General features: G+C 44.0%; 1 protein-coding gene across 4 annotated transcripts in view; it reads left to right on the top strand.

Annotated features, from left to right (window-relative positions):
* TCAF1 (TRPM8 channel associated factor 1) overlaps positions 1–5,942 on the top strand; it is a 53,853-nt gene extending 47,911 nt beyond the window's left edge. For 3 of the 4 annotated variants that reach the window (XM_043589795.1, XM_043589796.1, XM_043589793.1), the window contains exons 7-9: positions 896–1,233; positions 2,615–2,865; positions 5,437–5,942. In XM_043589795.1, the coding sequence (XP_043445730.1) occupies positions 896–1,233; positions 2,615–2,865; positions 5,437–5,446 (599 nt within the window). In that variant the 3' untranslated portion in view covers positions 5,447–5,942. Of the gene's footprint in view, positions 1–895; positions 1,234–2,614; positions 2,892–5,436 lie in introns of all 4 variants that reach the window. The other variant, XM_043589794.1, reaches the window with a different exon arrangement.
* The last annotated feature ends 12,065 nt before the right edge of the window (positions 5,943–18,007 follow it).

Raw genomic sequence — 18,007 nt, 5'->3', positions numbered from 1 at the left:
ACATTAAAATATCTAACAGTTGACAGGCGCTTGGGTGGCTCTGTTGGTTAAGCGTCAGACTTCAGCTCAGGTCATGATCTCACAGTTCGTGAGTTCGAGCCCCCATGAGGCTTTTCACTCTCAGCCCGGAGCCCACTTGGGATTCTCTCTCTCTCTCTGCCCCACTCCCACTCTCCCACTCTCTCTCTTCCTCTCTCAAAAATAAAAATAAAGTAAAACATAAAAGTATGTAACAGTCGAAGTCAGCATGTCAAGAGAGGTCTTCAACAGCAGGAACCATTCAGAGAATAGTGCCGGGCTTTCACAGCAGCCCCAGCAGGGAATGTCAAGGAGAAACTAAAAGTGGCAGAGGGTCTGGACCTAGGTCACAGTTGTTGGGAGAAGGAACTTAACAACTTTGAGAAGACACTGAATGAAGAGATCTGTGCCAGGGGGTCAAGAAGCCTAGAAAACCGGGGGGGGGGGGGTGTGTGGACATTAAAGAACGATGGAAATTTCTCTGGACCCCAGTTTTCTTGCCCCTCCGGAGATGATCCCTATAAAGTAGTGTCAATGTGGGCAACTCCACATCTAAATATTGAGAAGGGGAAACCACCGTCAGGAGTTTTTCAGTTTTGAGAGAAGGGTATAATGAGACAGGTTCACATGGACAGGACACTCTCACAAAAATAGAAATTGAAGAGGAACACGAAGGGCTGTCTGTAATGTGCATCAGTCCTGCAGCCACACCCTCTCGGGTGGGAGTGGGGTGGGGGCACCCATCCACCATGAGAGGAGGGGGGAAGCCCAGGTGGGTCTTGTGTGGATCGTCCTTCTGAGCATTACGGTTTCTGGGAGTCCTGGTACAGATGCGTGGGGAGCATCCTAACCCCTCTTCCTCCCTCCTGCGGCCCAGGCTGGATGCACGCAGGGTACCCCATCATGTGCCATCTGGAGTCTGTGCAGGAGCTCATCAATGAGAAGCTCATCAGAACCAAGGGGCTGTGGGGCCCCGTCCACGAGCTCGGCCGTAACCAGCAACGGCAGGAGTGGGAGTTCCCCCCGCACACCACGGAGGCCACCTGCAACCTGTGGTGTGTTTATGTGCACGAGACAGTCCTGGGCATCCCTCGAGGCCGCGCCAATATTGCTCTGTGGCCTCCGGTTCGGGAGAAGAGGGTCCGAATCTACCTGGGCAAGGGTCCCAATGTGAAAAACTGGAATGCGTGGACCGCCCTGGAAACATATCTCCAGGTACTGGGCAGCCGTGGAGGGGGATGGGAACCTCCCACTCAGGGGACCGGCAGCGCAACCTTGTTAGGTGACGTTCTAGTGACCCAGGAGACCTGATGGAGCCCAAGTGTGACAGTGCTAGCTGATGAAGCCTCCCAGTGGACATGACTGCCTCAGCCCCACCCTCACACCATGATTCTGAGGAGGTTCAGTAGAGTGGATAGAAAGCACCACGAAAGCTTAAACTTGGTAGAGGCGAAAAGAGTACTTAAATACAGTTATCATCTCTGGCTTTAAACCCAGACATACCTGAGACTGAAGCCAAGCCGTGCCACAAAATAGCCCTCTAAAACCAAACACCCCCCGGCCCTGCTCCCCACACACAAGATATGGGATGGGACCTGTTGTTTCCTTACAGGAGGCGGATCTTCTCCCTGCCTCAGTTTCTCCCTCTTAGGCAGTCCCAGATTCCTCATTGGCCTGGACACGAGGTTGCCCCTGCCTTTGAACTACTGTTCAACACGCCAGTTCCCTCCCTGTGGTCGCTGGGGCAGCGTCTCACCACCTGGGATTCTGGAACTCAGTCTCCAGCCAGGCACACTCTATTCTGGTTCTTGCTCTGTTCGAATCCGCTGCCCTGAGAACAACAGTGAAAGTGCCTGCAGACCTTAACCTTGTCGTTGGGCCGCTTTCACCCCAGGGACAAAAGGTGCTCACGTGTGAAATCCAGCTGACGCTGTTCCAGAGAATGGCTAATGTCCGTCCCAACTGTAAAGCGCCATAACCCAGCCTCACGTGGGCTGTTGCCAATGGCCTCAGGACAGCTGCCTTTTCCTAAAACTATGTCTTACGTAACTTAATTCTAGCCACCTAGACTGTACATAATCTTGTGTCTATAGGACTCACCTTCTTTTCCCTAAAGGCCATGTTCCTAGCCTTGCAGATTGACATAGGCCTATGGCCGATGCAGGCTAATGTCAGGGTAAGGATGGAGGTTCCCCAACTATTGGGGTTTAACTTTGCAACTGTTGAAGATACAAGGATTTTTTCACGTCAGCCTGTTTTGAATCCTTGTGTGATATCCTGTGGTCGCTTTCACGATCTAGTGAGCTTCATGAATAACGATACTGGTGGTAAATACTGATAATAACCTTTACAGTTATTACCACAGCCATCATTTATTGAGTGTCTGCTCAGGGCTGAGCACCGTGCTAGCTCAGAGGCCCTTCCAAAGATAAGATCAGGATGGCCCATGAGGCCAGCAGCCACAACGGGAGACAGGGTCAGTGACAGAGATGAAACTTGTGTTTCAGAGGTTAAATACATTAATTTACTGTAGTGTCTGCTGGGCCTTCTTTCTGTGGATTAAATGTCTCATCTTGCTGCTGCTTTCTCTTCCCAGCTACAGGAGGCCTTTGGGTGGGAGCCGTTCATCCGTCTCTTCACTGAGTACAGGAACCAGACCAACTTGCCCACAGACAATGTTGACAAAATGAATCTGTGGGTGAAGATGTTCTCCCACCAAGTGCAGAAGAATCTGGCTCCGTTCTTTGAGGCCTGGGCCTGGCCTATCCAGAAGGAAGTGGCTACCAGCCTGGCCTATCTGCCTGAATGGAAGGAAAATATTATGAAATTATACCTCCTCACACAGATGTAAGGAGTGCCCAGCGAGGTGGCAGGTAGAGAGGTTTGGGGAGGTAGGCAGAGATGGGGATTCAGTCCTCGACCTCTGTCTCTTAGGGTCCTAGCCTTGCCCTCTCAGCTCCCTGCCCCTGTACCTGACTGCCTGGCTCCATCCCTAGAAAGTGGGTTAAGAACACAGCAAAAAGGGGAATCCTAATTTCTCAGGAGCAAGGCCTTCTGTTTGTGAGTCTCGTTCCTCTGCTCTCAGCTGTCAGATTCCCTCCTGGCCCTATACTGGCCTGGTTCTGAGAGCTTTGACACCTGCCTTCATGCCAGCCCTTGGCTCACCATTGGGGGCCATGGCCCTTAGGGGGTGGTCCTCATTCTAACATCCTGAGGACTCTCTGGTCTTGTATGTTTTGACCAGCTGCTCCAAAAACCTGACCCTAGAATCTACTGCAGCACAAATTTACCAGGATAACCAGACAGTTCCTTGATATTCTGTGTCAGGTCATTTTCCAAGAGCGTGAGACACAATCTAGTGTACCAGAAAGAGCCCATAGCTGGGGTTAGCTCTTGGGAAAGTCACTGTAGCTCTATGAGTATGAGGTGAGGACAAAAATCCCTGCCTCACAGGGTGGTCGTGAAGACTCAGACCAATAGCTCTGAAGAGGCCTGCGAATACAGTACTTGCACGTCTCAGAGACTGCTCCGCGTTCTGCTGGCCCACGGAGTAGTGAGCTTAGTACATCCTCTTTTCTCGCCACAGCCTGGAGGTTAAGACCATCATCTCTCACAGCAGACTCCTTGCATCCAAAGCCTGGTTCTTCCACCTGTTAGTCATGTGACTCTGGGCAAACTGCTTATAAAATGGGATCTATTTCATAGAATTATTGTGAGGATTAAGTTTTAGCACCTCTAAAAGGAATTGGGACAGTACCAGGCAGTTGGCAGGTACTGAGAAAGTGTCAGTTTCTGTTGTTACTGTCTAATGAATTCGGTATCATTGTAGAGCTAGACTGCCCTTTTAGATGGCATTTACAGATGGCAGTGTGATCTATCCCATCCCATCCTACACTTTATACACCAGCCTCTGAAAGCATTGTGGAATCTTGCTTTAGCATCTACAGGATCCACAGGCTCTAAATCCACAGTGGGGTTTTAATAGCTACTTGGGGTTTGGTCTCTTCATTCAGTTCCACCTTTCAGGTAAAAGCCCTTCCTTGATTAGATCAAGAGTGGAAGTCACTTGAAAAACTGGAACAAATCCATGAGGGTGTTTGTCTAGCAAACAATGGGCACCCAGCTTAGTGATGGTGTCTATATTTCCAGAGTGGCACAGATTCCTATCGCTGCCCAGAGTTCCTTACCAGTTTGGCAGATGAAGTCTACACACACAGAGAAATCTTTACTTCAGAACCAGCTAACTGGATATGACTGACCCAAATTTCATTTAATTACAATGCAAAGACTTTCTTAAGTTTTCTTCTGATCTTATTCACAACTTCCCATTTTCTGTGTAATTTTAACTAGAGTTGAGGCTCTGGGATTAATTCGTACACCCAGCCAGTTTCCTTTAGATCACTTCTATTCATTTAGTTGTTTTAATACACTATTTTATTCGCTTTGTTAGGAACTGGGTGGAGGCATAGGCAACAAGATTGGACCCACAGAGTATTCTTCTGTGGATTCCTTTATTATGTCATTTCTCAGTCCTAGAATTATTTTCCTCTATTTCATGAATGTCTTCCTCTAGATGCTTTAAACGTAGATGTTGGACGTTCATTCAACGTTTGAAAAAATCCTGCCAATTAGAGGGTTTTTGAGTGTGTGCCAAATAACATACTTGTTTTTTGTTTTTAATATAGATTAATTTAATCGTCACAATAATCTGATGAAGTGGAAATGTATCGCTCCCATTTCAGGAATAAGTGAGCTGAATTTTATGGAGATCAAGTAAAGTGCCTGAGGCTACATTGCTAACAGGTGGTAGACCTGGGATTCGAACCAGGGCCCTCTGATTACCGAATGGGTGTTAGTAACGAAAGTGCTTTGAATAAGCAAATCAGTGAGTAAATGAAACCAGCCAGCAAACAAAAGGACCTTTATGTCCTTCTTGCCAGCTTTTTGGCTGCTTGTGCTCACCCCCCATCCAATTTTATCAGAACAGAAAGTCCCTTTGTTTACCCCAAATGCCAGTTCAAAGGAAGAATCTACGGTAGGCTCCTAAAGTGTTTTCCAAAGACAGTATGGGTCTTTCAGGTTCAGTTTATTCAGGTTTCACGCATTATCTCTAGGGCACCATGAACGCATTCTAGTAGCTTACTGGGTTTTGAATGATGGGTTATTTTGGTAAAGTGCCTGACTCCCAGAAGTCTCAGACATTGCATGTTCTCAGTGAGGAAATCAGATTCTTAGTCCTCTAGAATAATATTTGTATGCATTCTGGCCCTCTTTAGTTCATTTTTAGCATTGCGGCCCCGGGGATCTCTTAAATATATAAAGTTATTCATGTCACTCTTGTGTCTAAAAGCTTCCAGTGGGACTTTGAATTTAAGATGATGAACTAAGCATATAAGTTTACTTCCCCTCCCTCCCCAGGCCCCACTGAAATTGAAGTCAAGAAATGCAAAAGAGAATTGACACATCTCAGCAAAGAAAACAGAACAGATTTGATTATAACTGAAGAAGATCTCAACACATTTCTGGAAGAGAGAAGGTGGATGAAGCATAATAATGAATGAAAGAGTGAAGGTGTCTTTCAGACAGAATAGAAGCTGATCTGAACAACCTAATCCCAAAGAAACATGAGCACCTGAAGAGTCTATAGAGTTATACCTTATACCCGTTGTAAATCTGAACCCCGTCCTATCCTACCCCAACCATTGTGCAGAACACAGGCAGTATTGCAATTGGTACCCATTAAAAATCTGTTGTTCTTGTTGTTGTTGTTGTTTGTACAGAAGTTGATTAAGCTGCCTGAGGAGAGGTAGAAGTTGGTGCCCCAGAATAAGATTTCTCTTTTTTGGAAATAAGTGACCTCTCCCAGCCTATCAGCTAATTCTCTGTCAAAATCCCTCTGCAAATGCCCAAGGGCTTCTAGTTCCAGAAGAGGCTTAACTAGAGAAACAGACCCAGCCATACAATGGCAGAGGATACCCACGCCAATTCCTATAGAAGTTAACAGTTATATTGATTCTTAAATGCAAACGGTCAGCCCAGTAGTTTGGGCATTAGGAGGTGGAGGGGGAGGACCAGGGGAGAAGCATGTAAGAAAAATAACCAGTTAGAATTGGGAGACTTGAAAAATACAACCAACTCTAGAGGAAACAAAGTGAACATGGTGAACAAAGTGAACATGAAAACAGAAGGCTACAAAGGAAAGAAAAACTGAATAAAAAGAGCCCTTTGAAAATGAAATAAAACTACCCAAAATATTCAGTAGACAGGCTGGAAAATAAAGTTGAGGGCAACTCCCTAGATACACAACAAAAAGAAGCAGTAGAAAAAAATGAAGGAAAGAGATCTAGTCAATCAGTATCTAAGCATTAGGACTTTTTGGAAAAGAGAACATACAAAATCTAGGTGAAGAAATTTTTTAAAAATTGAAGAACAGAAAGAACTAAGTCTCCAGATGGAGGGACCCTGATATCACCTATATCTAGACACGATCTTGTGAAATTTTGGAATATTAAAGAAAGAGAGAAGATATTACAAGTGCCCAAAGAGAAAATAAAGTCATCATAATTAGCTCAACTAAAAAGGGATGAGAAATAGACTGGCAGCAGATTTTTCATCAGCAACACTGAGTGCTGGAAGCCAATGGAGCAGTTTCTTCCCTTATGGAAAATATTTGGATCCCGGATAACCTAGCAAGCCAAACTGTCAAGAGTGACATCAAAATAAAGACATTTTCTGACAGGCAAGTTTTCAGAAAGTCTACCTACTTTGCACCCTTACTAAGAAAGTACCTTGAGGAAGTTCTCCAAGAAAATGAGGAAGAAGACCAGGAAAGAAGAAGAAATGGAATCCAGGAAACAATGGACCTCACCTAGGATGTCTCACTCTAGAGTGACAGTTGTCCAGCAGGATGTCTCACTCTAGAGTGACAGTCCAGCAAGATGTGTCACTCTAGAGTGACAGCTGTCCCAGCAGGATGCCTCACTCTAGCAGACCCATTTCAGATGAGAGCACACAGTCTCAGGCTCTTTGGGAAGAATATACATTCTGTTCCACAGATCGTATCACTGAGAAGCTGGAATGTTTGAAAATATGGAAGACATACATGCTTCAGTCGGCAAAAAGAAAACGGAAGTATGTCGAGACATTCACGTCCAACTGTGAAACAAAAACTCATGGAATGTACGAAGAGATGCAATTTGACATTGGCGGTAGGTACCTTTCCTTACAAGTGGCATAGGAATCATGAACACTGGGTTTTGAATGGCAAAAAAATGCCCTCGCATCTACTCGGCTCTCAGTAAACACTATTTACCTAGACAAAATAATGTAGATGCTGTCTGTTGGTATTCAGTGTTCTGATCAGCCTAGAGACAAAACATGAGAAGCTTAATTTTTTATTCAGAACTGAAATGGAATATAACGAATCCTGACAAGCTAAGAAACAAGAGAACAGAAAGAGGTTGAGAATTGGTTGGGGGAGGAGGGGTGGAAGGAAGAGATGGGCCACTTCTGCATTCACAGCGAGAATGAGAAGATGAAGTCTGCAGTTAATGGAACAAGAACTAGAGGGCAGTATACTGTCCAAAGTTATAAATGAAATCAACAGAAGTCTTAAAAATGGCATTATCTATCGAAAGCTTGGGAAAGGACAGGCAAAGGAAAGGTGGGGATAGTGTAAGTTAAATCCTTATCTTTTGTAATGGGGAATTATTAAAGATTGTCTAAAGTTAATAAGTCAAGAATTATTGTTCAGACATATTATTTAATGTTAGCAAGTTAGTTAACAGAAGATCTAAAAATAGAAAATGTTAAATGCATTGCCTCTAGGGAACGGGGCTAGGGTTAAAGAGGGTGGGGTGGGAAACCGTGTTTTTCATTTTAAGTCCTTCTGTACTATTTAATTTTTTACCTTGTGCATGTATTACTTTGAAAAAATTTTTAATAAACTCAAATAAAAATTCTCCAGTGACTTCATATTGACTAAGATATGCTCCAAACCAAACCCTTACAATGGCTTATGAGGCCCTCAGATATTTGGATCCACCCAGTGTGTCCAGGTTCACTGTTCTTCCCATTACTCTCTAGGTCCGGCCACACTAAATCTCTTCCAATTATTCACACTTCACCTTCCCTTGTTTCTGCAGGTGTTCCACAAAAAACAAAGCTTGTCCCTGATCTCACCATGTAACTGAGATTAAGCTTACTCTCTAGCAGATTTTTAATATTCATTGAGTGAAGGAACACTCAACAGGTGTTGCATGAAGATTGCCAACCAGTGTTATTTCCCAAGAAGGCATGATATTTGTCCCTATTCTATTCCAGGGAATATTTCAAGATCATAATGGGGCTGTAAGTCTTCCTGCATTCCTATTTATTTGACGATTTGGGTAAGTTTTAGTCTTAGATGAGACCAGGTCATGTCAGAAGATTTCTATCCATCTGTCAGTCTCCTTGTTATGTTCTTTGCCACTTTGCTTGAACATCATAATCTGTTTTCTCCAATTCTCCCTCTGCCTCCCACCCCCGTATTTTGGAGAGGCAGTCAACTATGTAGGAGAAATCTTCAGGCTCCCAAATTTCTTGTGTTTTGCTATTCCTCATCTCTTGGTGGCTCTTCCTTCCCCACTAGTTTACTTTCTTCTGTTGTCCAACTCCCAAGACCAGGTGGAGCTCTCTAAGGAACATTGGCCTTACAGCCATATATATTGGCCTTACACATTAGGCTGCTATATTTAGTCCCTAAACCAATGTCCTCACATTGGTGAATCGCAACCTCACCTAAGGTATATGCTAGCAAGCCACTAGGTAAGTAGATATGGCATTAGATGTTGACTGGTTTTGCTGACAAAAGTAACACATTCTATGCCTTCTTTCAATATGACATCACTTCTAGGTTCTTTATTCCTTCAATGCTTTTGGACCCCTACTTAGCTTCCATTTTGAAAAGGATTTCTTTCTTTGACCCTCATCATTAGAGTCAGAAGTGTGGTAGAGAAGGTGGGAGGGGGGGGCGGTGATCCTCTACTTTTCAAGCATCTTCTAACTACACACACACACACACACACACACTCCACATCTAATTCAAGAGAGCTATAGAAATGCTACTGATTCATTTGGATTCTTACACATTTGAATGCTATAAAGAAGCATTTCTTTGAGAGGAAAGGTTGTGTACATTGTTATTGGCAATGTTCTCATGCTGGGTGCTTAGTTTTATAGGTGTTCATTATATTAGGAAAAAAATAGAATAAATAAGTAAATTAGAAACAAAACAAGCATTGATCAGTGATGACAGTTATCAGGAGCCAAGGACTATGTTAACACAAGTATGTGTACATGAAGGTCATTAAAATGTTACTTCTGTTCATCTGAACTATAAAGGAACTCAAATATACATAATTAAGAAATATGTACGTGTGGGTACTAAAAATTTCTTTGCATGAACTGCCTTAAATTTGGCATAAAATTCACTGTCACAGACTGCCAAAATTATTTAGTATAATTTGAGTTCAGAGATAGTACAGGTGGGTGGGTGGGAGAATGTTGAGGGTGGGAGCCAGGAGGGCAAAATGATCAAATGTAAAACATAAAGACAACCAAATCAAGGAGTCCAGGAGAGGCCCCACAGACCGAGACATCCCCCCCATTCCCCAACACAACCTGTAATTCTGGGCCCAAGTATATATAACTGGCTATACCTATGCCAAGCCCTGTTATCTGTGAAGTGTTTGCTTTAAGTAAGAGCCAAGTACCTGGAAGAGGTCATGAGCTCTCCCTGTAGCCTCCATCAAGGTAATGAGTGGGAGAGGCCTACTCCAATTTTTTGTTTTATTTTTTAACAGTTTCTCCTGTGGTTCTTACTGTCAGAGCAGCTTGGGGGCCACACAAAGGAAGCAATAGTAAGTTGTAATCAAGGTTTCTAATACTTATTCACAAGACATTTGGCACTGTGAGCTGGTCTGTTGGTAACAGTCAAAATCTAGAGCAGACAAATCTCGAATCCTCATAGGAAATGGAGATTAAACTATAAAAAGGCAAACAGTGACTCACATCAGTAGTGTCAGAGTGACCTCTGGATAACACCTACAGAGTCTCTGGTACTGGATGAAGAAGAGAATTTAATGGGATGGATGGGATGGGGAGGGGTGAATATCCTCAGGTCTAACAGATGATGGTATTGACGCCCTCCAGCCAAAGACCACCAGGAGCACCCCTCTAGCTGAACAAGCGGCTAGGGAAAAGCACACACTGCAGGGAACTGGGCATCTCAGTAAAAGGTGTTTAAAAGAAACGACTAAGAATTTGGCTTTGGGCGAATCATTTTGGGGAGGGTCTAAGGAAGCAAGGCTTCGTTCTGGATTGGATGCTGTCAAGACGCAGGGGCAATTCTATGATTGTCTCAGGAAATCTCATCTATTGGTAAAGGGATGCCTAAAGTGGCCATAGAGCCAGAACTGGTCTCTGAAAAAGTAGCAGGTCCTCATTTTAGGTAAGAGAGACGGATATTTGGTATTTTGTGGTTGCCCAGAGATCTTGCTCTTGTTGCCTTATCATGGTCTCAGAGTGATCTTGTTTGATGTGGATGTTCCATGGAATGGTTTATGTACAAAGGGGAAAAACAGCGCCTAGCTGTATCAGACAGGTTCCTGAGGTCAGGAGCTGCTTTTTTTTTTCTTTCTCAGTGCTAGAGGATGAAATGAAGAGCCTCTGTTCCTCTTACACAAGATTAAAATATGCATTTCTCTTCATGTGCCTGTTGGCCATCCGGATGTCTTCTTTAGAGAAGTGTCTATTCATGTTTTCTGCCCATTTCTTCAGGGAAATACAAATCAAAACCACACTCAGATATCACCTCACGCCAGTCAGAGTGGCCAAAATGAACAAATCAGGAGACTATAGGTGCTGGAGAGGATGTGGAGAAACGGGAACCCTCTTGCACTGTTGGTGGGAATGCAAATTGGTGCAGCCACTCTGGAAAGCAGTGTGGAGGTTCCTCAGAAAATTAAAAATAGACCTACCCTATGACCCAGCAATAGCACTGCTAGGAATTTACCCAAGGGATACAGGAGTACTGATGCATAGGGGCACTTGTACCCCAATGTTTATAGCAGCACTCTCAACAATAGCCAAATTATGGAAAGAGCCTAAATGTCCATCAACTGATGAATGGATAAAGAAATTGTGGTTTATATACACAATGGAGTACTAACTGGAAATGAGAAAGAACGAAATATGGCCCTTTGTAGCAACGTGGATGGAATTGGAGAGTGTGATGCTAAGTGAAATAAGCCATACAGAGAAAGACAGATACCATATGGTTTCATTCTTATGTGGATCCTGAGAAACTTAACAGAAACCCATGGGGGAGGGGAAGGAAAAAAAAAAAAGAGGTTAGAGTGGGAGAGAGCCAAAGCATAAGAGACTCTTAAAAACTGAGAACTAAGGGTTGATGGGGGGTGGGAGGGTGGGGAGGGTGGGTGATGGGTATTGAGGAGGGCACCTTTTGGGATGAGCACTGGGTGTTGTATGGAAGCCAATTTGACAATAAATTTCATATATTGAAAAAAAAATATGCATTTCTCTTGACTGAGCATAGGGATGAGTTGGGGGAAAAAATAATATCACAAGGTGCCCAAGAGCAACCCCTGGAAAGGGTGGTTCCCTAATGATTCCCTAGACTTGGAGCAAGTCTTGGTTGTAATTCAAAATGAGGCTGGGACCACAAGTTAATACTAACAGGCCACTTACTTACTCTCCGAAACGTTCCCACTTCTGAAATGTAGGTTCCCTGAGCCATTCCTGAGAAGAATATAAAGTAGGCATTAGGGAAGCAGTTTGCTTTTACCTAACAGGAAGAACATAACAGTAAGATACCATTACAGTCCATCTAAATGCACTTGCTAGTTGAGCCACACAGGAAAAATTGGAATTTAAAACAGAAACTGAAAGGTGCCTTTATGTTAGTTAGATATAGAATGCTTTCGGGGCACCTGGCTGGCTCAGTCAGTTAAGCGTCTGACTCTTGACTTGGGCTCAAGTCATGATCTTATTATGGTTCATGAAATTGAGCCCCTCATCAGGCTCTGTGCTGACAGCACAGAGCCTGCTTGGGATTCTCTCCCTCTCTGCCCCTCCCCTGCTTGCTGTGTACACACTCTCTCTCTCTCTCAAAAATAAGTCAACTTTTAAAGAAATGTATATTTAAAAAAGATCTATAGTGCTTTGATAAAAGGAGTAGCAGGAACCATTTTCTCCAGGGCTCAAACTTCCCTTATGGAGCTCATAGTCTCTGGGAGATAGGAGAGTAAAGCAGTAAAGATCTGTGGCCTCACTGAGATTTTAAATATTTTTTAGCATAAAACTAAATGAAACCACTGGAAAAATGCTTTACCAAGTTAAATTAAAATTCTTCGTGTTTGATCTGCCCTCTTTTAAGAAATGTTCAAAGAGGGTCACCTGGGTGGCTCAGTCGGTTAAGCATCCAACTTCAGCTCAGGTCGTGATCTCACAGTTGGTGAGTCCAAGCCCCTCATCGGGCTCTGTGCTAACAGCTTAGAGCCTGGAGCATGCTTCAGATTCTGTGTCTCCTTCTCTCTCTGCCCCTCCCCCATTTGCACTCTGTCTCTCTCTCTCAAAATAAACAAACATTTAAAAAAGTTTTAAAAAAAGAAATGTTCAAAGAAATGTTCCCTAAACATTCATAAAATCATTATAAAATTTTGGCTTCTGTAAGATGCATGTTCCACATTTGGGCATCTCCTTCCAATCTGGCCATTGGGTCACCTATAAATTCACTCAATAAACATTTATTGAACACCTACTACAATGCTAGTTAGAGGGTCTGGAAAAACACAATAAACATAATAAACCACCTGTCTTCATAGTGCTTATGTTCCAGTTTGAACATTAAAATGAACAAATAAACATATATCGAGTATGTTGAAGTATAAAACAAAGTTAAGACTGAGAAGTGAGTGTTCTGGGGAGGAGGGCACTGGACAAGGGGTGTGTTTGCTGTTTTATGCAGTGAGGTCCAGGAAAGCCTCTCTGATAAAGGGGACATGTGGCAGATTCTTGAAGGAAATGAGGGAGCAAAGCATGCAGATAATTCAAGGCAAAGAGAGGTAAAATTATACTTGGCATACTGAGAGCAGCAAGACAGACAAGAATTTCATCCCCGTAAGAGTCAATAGCTACTTCTTGGATATAAGCTTTAATTTCTGACCTTAGCTTTATGATAGAATCCACTGACTTAATGGAAAGTCACAACTTTTGAGTTATCTCTCCTCAAACTTCAAAGTCAAAGCATGCTTCTCACTCTGAAATATCCCTGTGACTGAGGAGCATGAGGGGCTCAACTTAGTGGCTGCTGTGACCTCTACCAAAGGTACTGAATGAAGACATGCCTTTAACTTTTATAGATTAAGTTCTGGGTCCCTGTTGATGGCCTGATGGATCCAGTAACAAGTGGACTTTGGAACCACATTCACGGGAGAAAACTGATTTGGAAGCAAATGACTAAATTTGCACAGCAGTGCAAGTTTTAGACTTCCATGCTGATGTCCTTCAGGACAAATGTGTCATGGGAAACAGCCTCAGTTATCCTTGGCCTCCTAGTCCATATCCCTCTTCCCCTGCTAAGCTGTAAAATATCCATTTGACCTTGGTTAAAATTAAAAGACACATGGGGGCACCTGGGTGGCTCAGTAGGTTGAGCATCTGACTCTTGGTTTCGGCTCAGGTCACGAGCTCGCGGTTCATGAGATGGAGGTCCACACCAGGCTCTGCACTGACAGCACGGAGCCTGCTTGGGATTCTCTCTCTCCTTCTCTTTCTGATCCTCCCCCACTCTCACACACACACACACACACACACACACACACACACTCTCTCTCTCTCTCTCTCTCTCTCTCTCTCTCTCTAAGTAAATATATAAACAAAAAAATTAAAAGATACTTGGATCATAAGTATCGATATAAAATGAAAAACCTTGAGAAGGAAAACCTTGATATTACAGTAATTCTCAGAATAAATCAATTTGGAAATAATTGTTTATACTTGCAGAAAAATCTAAAAAATAATGTTATTGATCCCATAGGACTGGGAGCTTTGATATTCCTTCTCTACATGGATTTTATTATAGAGATATTGGCCTTCAGTGATTCCCAATTCCCATACAGCAGCCCCTCTGGCATCTTGACATCTGCGACCCTTGTGGGTTTGTGCATGAAGACAGATAAACCACACTGGTGTGGGTACAATTATAGAAACTGGGTCTGTTGTATACCTACCTAATGGGTCTGATATTTCAGAGCCAGAGGAAAAACATCCACACTCAGCCTTGGGCTAAGTCAGCTCCACTGGCTCCGGGACAACTGAAATCTTCAGTACAAAACCAACCGTTATGGAGATGGGACAAGTTTGGAAATGTATGAAGACTCCTCTCTTGTTGCTGATGCGAAGAAGACATCTTTAGAATGGGTATCTGTGGAGTGGTAGTGGTATGTTCCAAGACACCCCCTGTGACTGCAATATTACTGCTCCTGCCACATACATCCCACATCCTAATGATCCAAAAAGAAAATATAGGCCCAGGTTGGGGAACCTGGCTGACTCAGTCGGTAAAGCATGCGACTCCTGATCTCGGGGTTGTGAGTGTGTTGGGTGTAGAGATTACTTAAAATAAATAAATTTTAAAAAATAGGCCTAGGTTAATTTCACAAAGACGCCAAAGGAGAAAATGAAAGCTCTTCTAACTGCGATTAAGTGCTGGCCATCTGTCAAGAGTAGCAGCAAATTCCAGCCTCACTGCTTTAAATAAATAGGCAGGCAGGAACTTGCCCTAGAGATAGACCATGCTATAATCTGAATGAGGGTTATCATACATGTACTAAAGAATGAAAAAATGTAGTCGGTGAGGCTTTCCTACATGCTCTCAAGTTAACGGCTTTGCTCTTTACTCCCACTAAGGCACAATTTTGATAAGTGCACTTGAGCATTTTAACTTTAGGAGATATCCTTGTAACAGTACGTGTGTTAGCCTGGATCATCCAAGCAGTAGAAGCCAAGATGAGGTCAGATGCGCAAGAGATTTATCTCAAGGGAAACATCTGTGAGAGAATATGGAGAGGGACCAGAAGAGGCTGGGAGAGCCATGGGACTGTGAGGGAGGTTTCATCCTCTGAAGGAAGAGAGTAAACGCAGGAAAGGCTTCTGTGGGGCAGGTCTCAGAGAAAGTCCTGTCAAGGCCAACAGGAGTCCTTGAGCCAAAGTCACCCATCAGAAGAGTCCCATGCCCCAGGAATGGGCCTGCCTCAATAGCCTGAGTACACTTAATCACCAGCCAGGAGAATCCATTGCCCAGCACCCAGGATTGCAGGGTGCACCAGCTGTGGCCGCCTGTCACTTACATACCCGCTCCTTGCAGTTGGAGATCGGAGTGGAGCCTTTTCATGGCCCAGTACTTATTCTTCAAACAGCTGCGGACACCTGTTCTGGATCATCTTAAATAGTGACTTAGTAACCCTCCCCAGCGACTCATACCAATAAATGTGCATAGGTGCATTCAACCATCTCTATTCCTAAATTAGACCATGGCTAATCCTTCCCAGATTCTTGAGGCCCTTCAGGGAAAGAATATATGGGACCACATTAAGTTTAACTCAGAGCTAAAAATAATTGAAGAAGGAAGTCAGTGACTATTAATGCTAGCCCATAATTAGAAAGCTTAGGTATTAAGTAACCCCTGCATTTGGCTTTGTGAAAAAATGGAATTACTGCAAGAATTTTCCTCTGTTTGACAAAAACGGGCTGGTGTACCAGTGGTTAACAGTAAAAGTTCTGATCCCTATGCCCCTTGCATGTGCTAGACAATTAAGTATCATATTGCTCGTGTATACTTATTAGGTATAACCCAGAAGGAGTCAGTCATTGTAGCACAAAGGACAGGGGTTGGCATGCTTGGCCTGAGCTAGGACAGACCCACACTTGGACCTGGAAATGGCTCCATTTCCCCCTGAATCTTAAGCGAGAGGGAGAAGGAGATTATCTAACAAAAATGGGATCTGCTGAGAAAGGGCAGTAGAGGTGGGGTAGGGAATAGATGTGGAGGAGGGAGTCTCCATGTTTACGACACAGCATTTCTGAAAAACCTTCCTCCAGACTGCAGACTACAATCCAAACTCCTGGGTTGCCATCCAAATTCACTCCCACAAGCGCGGTTCACAAATTTCGGTCACAATGAACATTTTGTCTTTCTCAGATCAAGCTTTCACAAGGACATCTCCATGCTGTGGACTACGATGTGGCCTCATGTTATAATGCTCTTGACTCTTGTCTGCTCACAAATAACATTTATGTTTTTCAAAGCTAAGTTTTAGTGGCTCCGTCCCTGTAAGTTCATCTCTGATGACTAAAAATAATGGCCTCTTCCTTTCTCTTTCCTGGCACTGATTTTTCAGCTGATTATGACACCTACATAAATCCTTATGGTATTACAGCTCTTTCGTGTCCACTGTCTTCTTAGATTTACTGACTACAGTATCATCTCCATCTCCCAGAGCACCCCACAGAATATGTGCCCGGTGAGAATATGCTGATTTTCATGGAGGAGTCTCTGTTTTCCCCTAGGCTGGAGGAAGGGTCTGGAGGTCTGCACATGAGCAATGACCCTTTAGTCTGACCCGTGTTGGCCACCATCTTTCATTTGCTAGGTTTTAAATGGACCTTTGTGCTGTTTCTTATGTTGTTTTGTTTCCATTCTTCAGCCAACTTCTGTTCCCAAATGGAGGTACCCTAATGACCACAGGTACCATTTGCTCGCTCGTCCTGAAAAATTCACCTTTATTTGAAGCCCTTTCTTCTATCAGATCAACACCAAAAATACTCACAGGTGTCTTACTAGAATCGTGGCACTTGACCATAAAGTGTGACACTGATGTAGGCAGAGACTGGTTAAAACCTTAGAGCGCAAACACAAAAGGGCCCCTAGACTCCGCATTTGACATGGAACTTTCCTGACACACTCCCTCAGTGGCTGGCTCCCACCTTACTTCTCCAAGGTTTGTTTCCTGGTATGAAACCTATGAATTCAACTAACCCCAGCTCACATTGGGCTTCCACCCTGAAGTATTCTCAAATTCCAATAGGTCTTAGCCAAATCGCGTGCCTTGTATAGGTTTCTCCTTGCCTCTTCTATCTGAAACCTGACTGCATTTGGTCCTCTGACAAATTTCTGCTAGTCCTCCAAAGACTCGGTTATTTACTAGTTCAGTACACATTTCTTGAACATTCACTATATGCTTATTCACTTATTCAATCACACACTTTCATGCAATTATTAAGAAACGGAAGCCTGCTACATGACAAATGAAACTCGGCAGTGAGGATGCAATGACGGACACGACGGAGACAGATGGCACACTCAGCAAGAGAGCCTATGGGAGAAACCAACGGTAATCGGTGGTCATACAAGCAAGTGTGGAGTGGCAACCTGGGAAAGAAGAAGAAACAGAGGTGTCTGGTGTGGTCGGGAGCAGGATTTGGTATAATCTGGAGGTTAGGAAATTCTTTTCGAGGCAAGTGACTGCTGCGCTAAGGTAAGAAAAAGCGTCGCTTTCTAAGAGAAGAAAATTTCACTTTCCTAGGAAGGAGTGTTGCACACTGAATACACTTAAAGAAAACCCCTGAAACAAGAATATCTTTGGCACCGGTGTCTCTTCTACTCCCAGACGCAGTACTAGCTTGAGTGTCCTGCACAGCCTGGAAACCCCACGAGCACGGGCTGCGCGGGCGGGTGCTGACCACCAGGAGGCAGCCTTTCAACGCAGGAAACTATTCTCTGGCGCTGCACCCCACCACTGGAGGGGAGGGAGGCGCTTCCACGCCAAAACCCCTAGGCGCTGGGTTACGCTGTGGTCGGGCGTTGCTAGCCCCGAATCTGGTTTACTAGAGACCTGGCGTTTGCTTTCCGGCAAAGCTCCCCTCTCGT

The sequence above is a fragment of the Prionailurus bengalensis genome, chromosome A2 (assembly GCF_016509475.1).
Source record: "Prionailurus bengalensis isolate Pbe53 chromosome A2, Fcat_Pben_1.1_paternal_pri, whole genome shotgun sequence".
Classification (NCBI taxonomy): Eukaryota; Metazoa; Chordata; class Mammalia; order Carnivora; family Felidae; genus Prionailurus; species Prionailurus bengalensis.
This window is presented reverse-complemented; position numbering and strand designations above follow the sequence as displayed.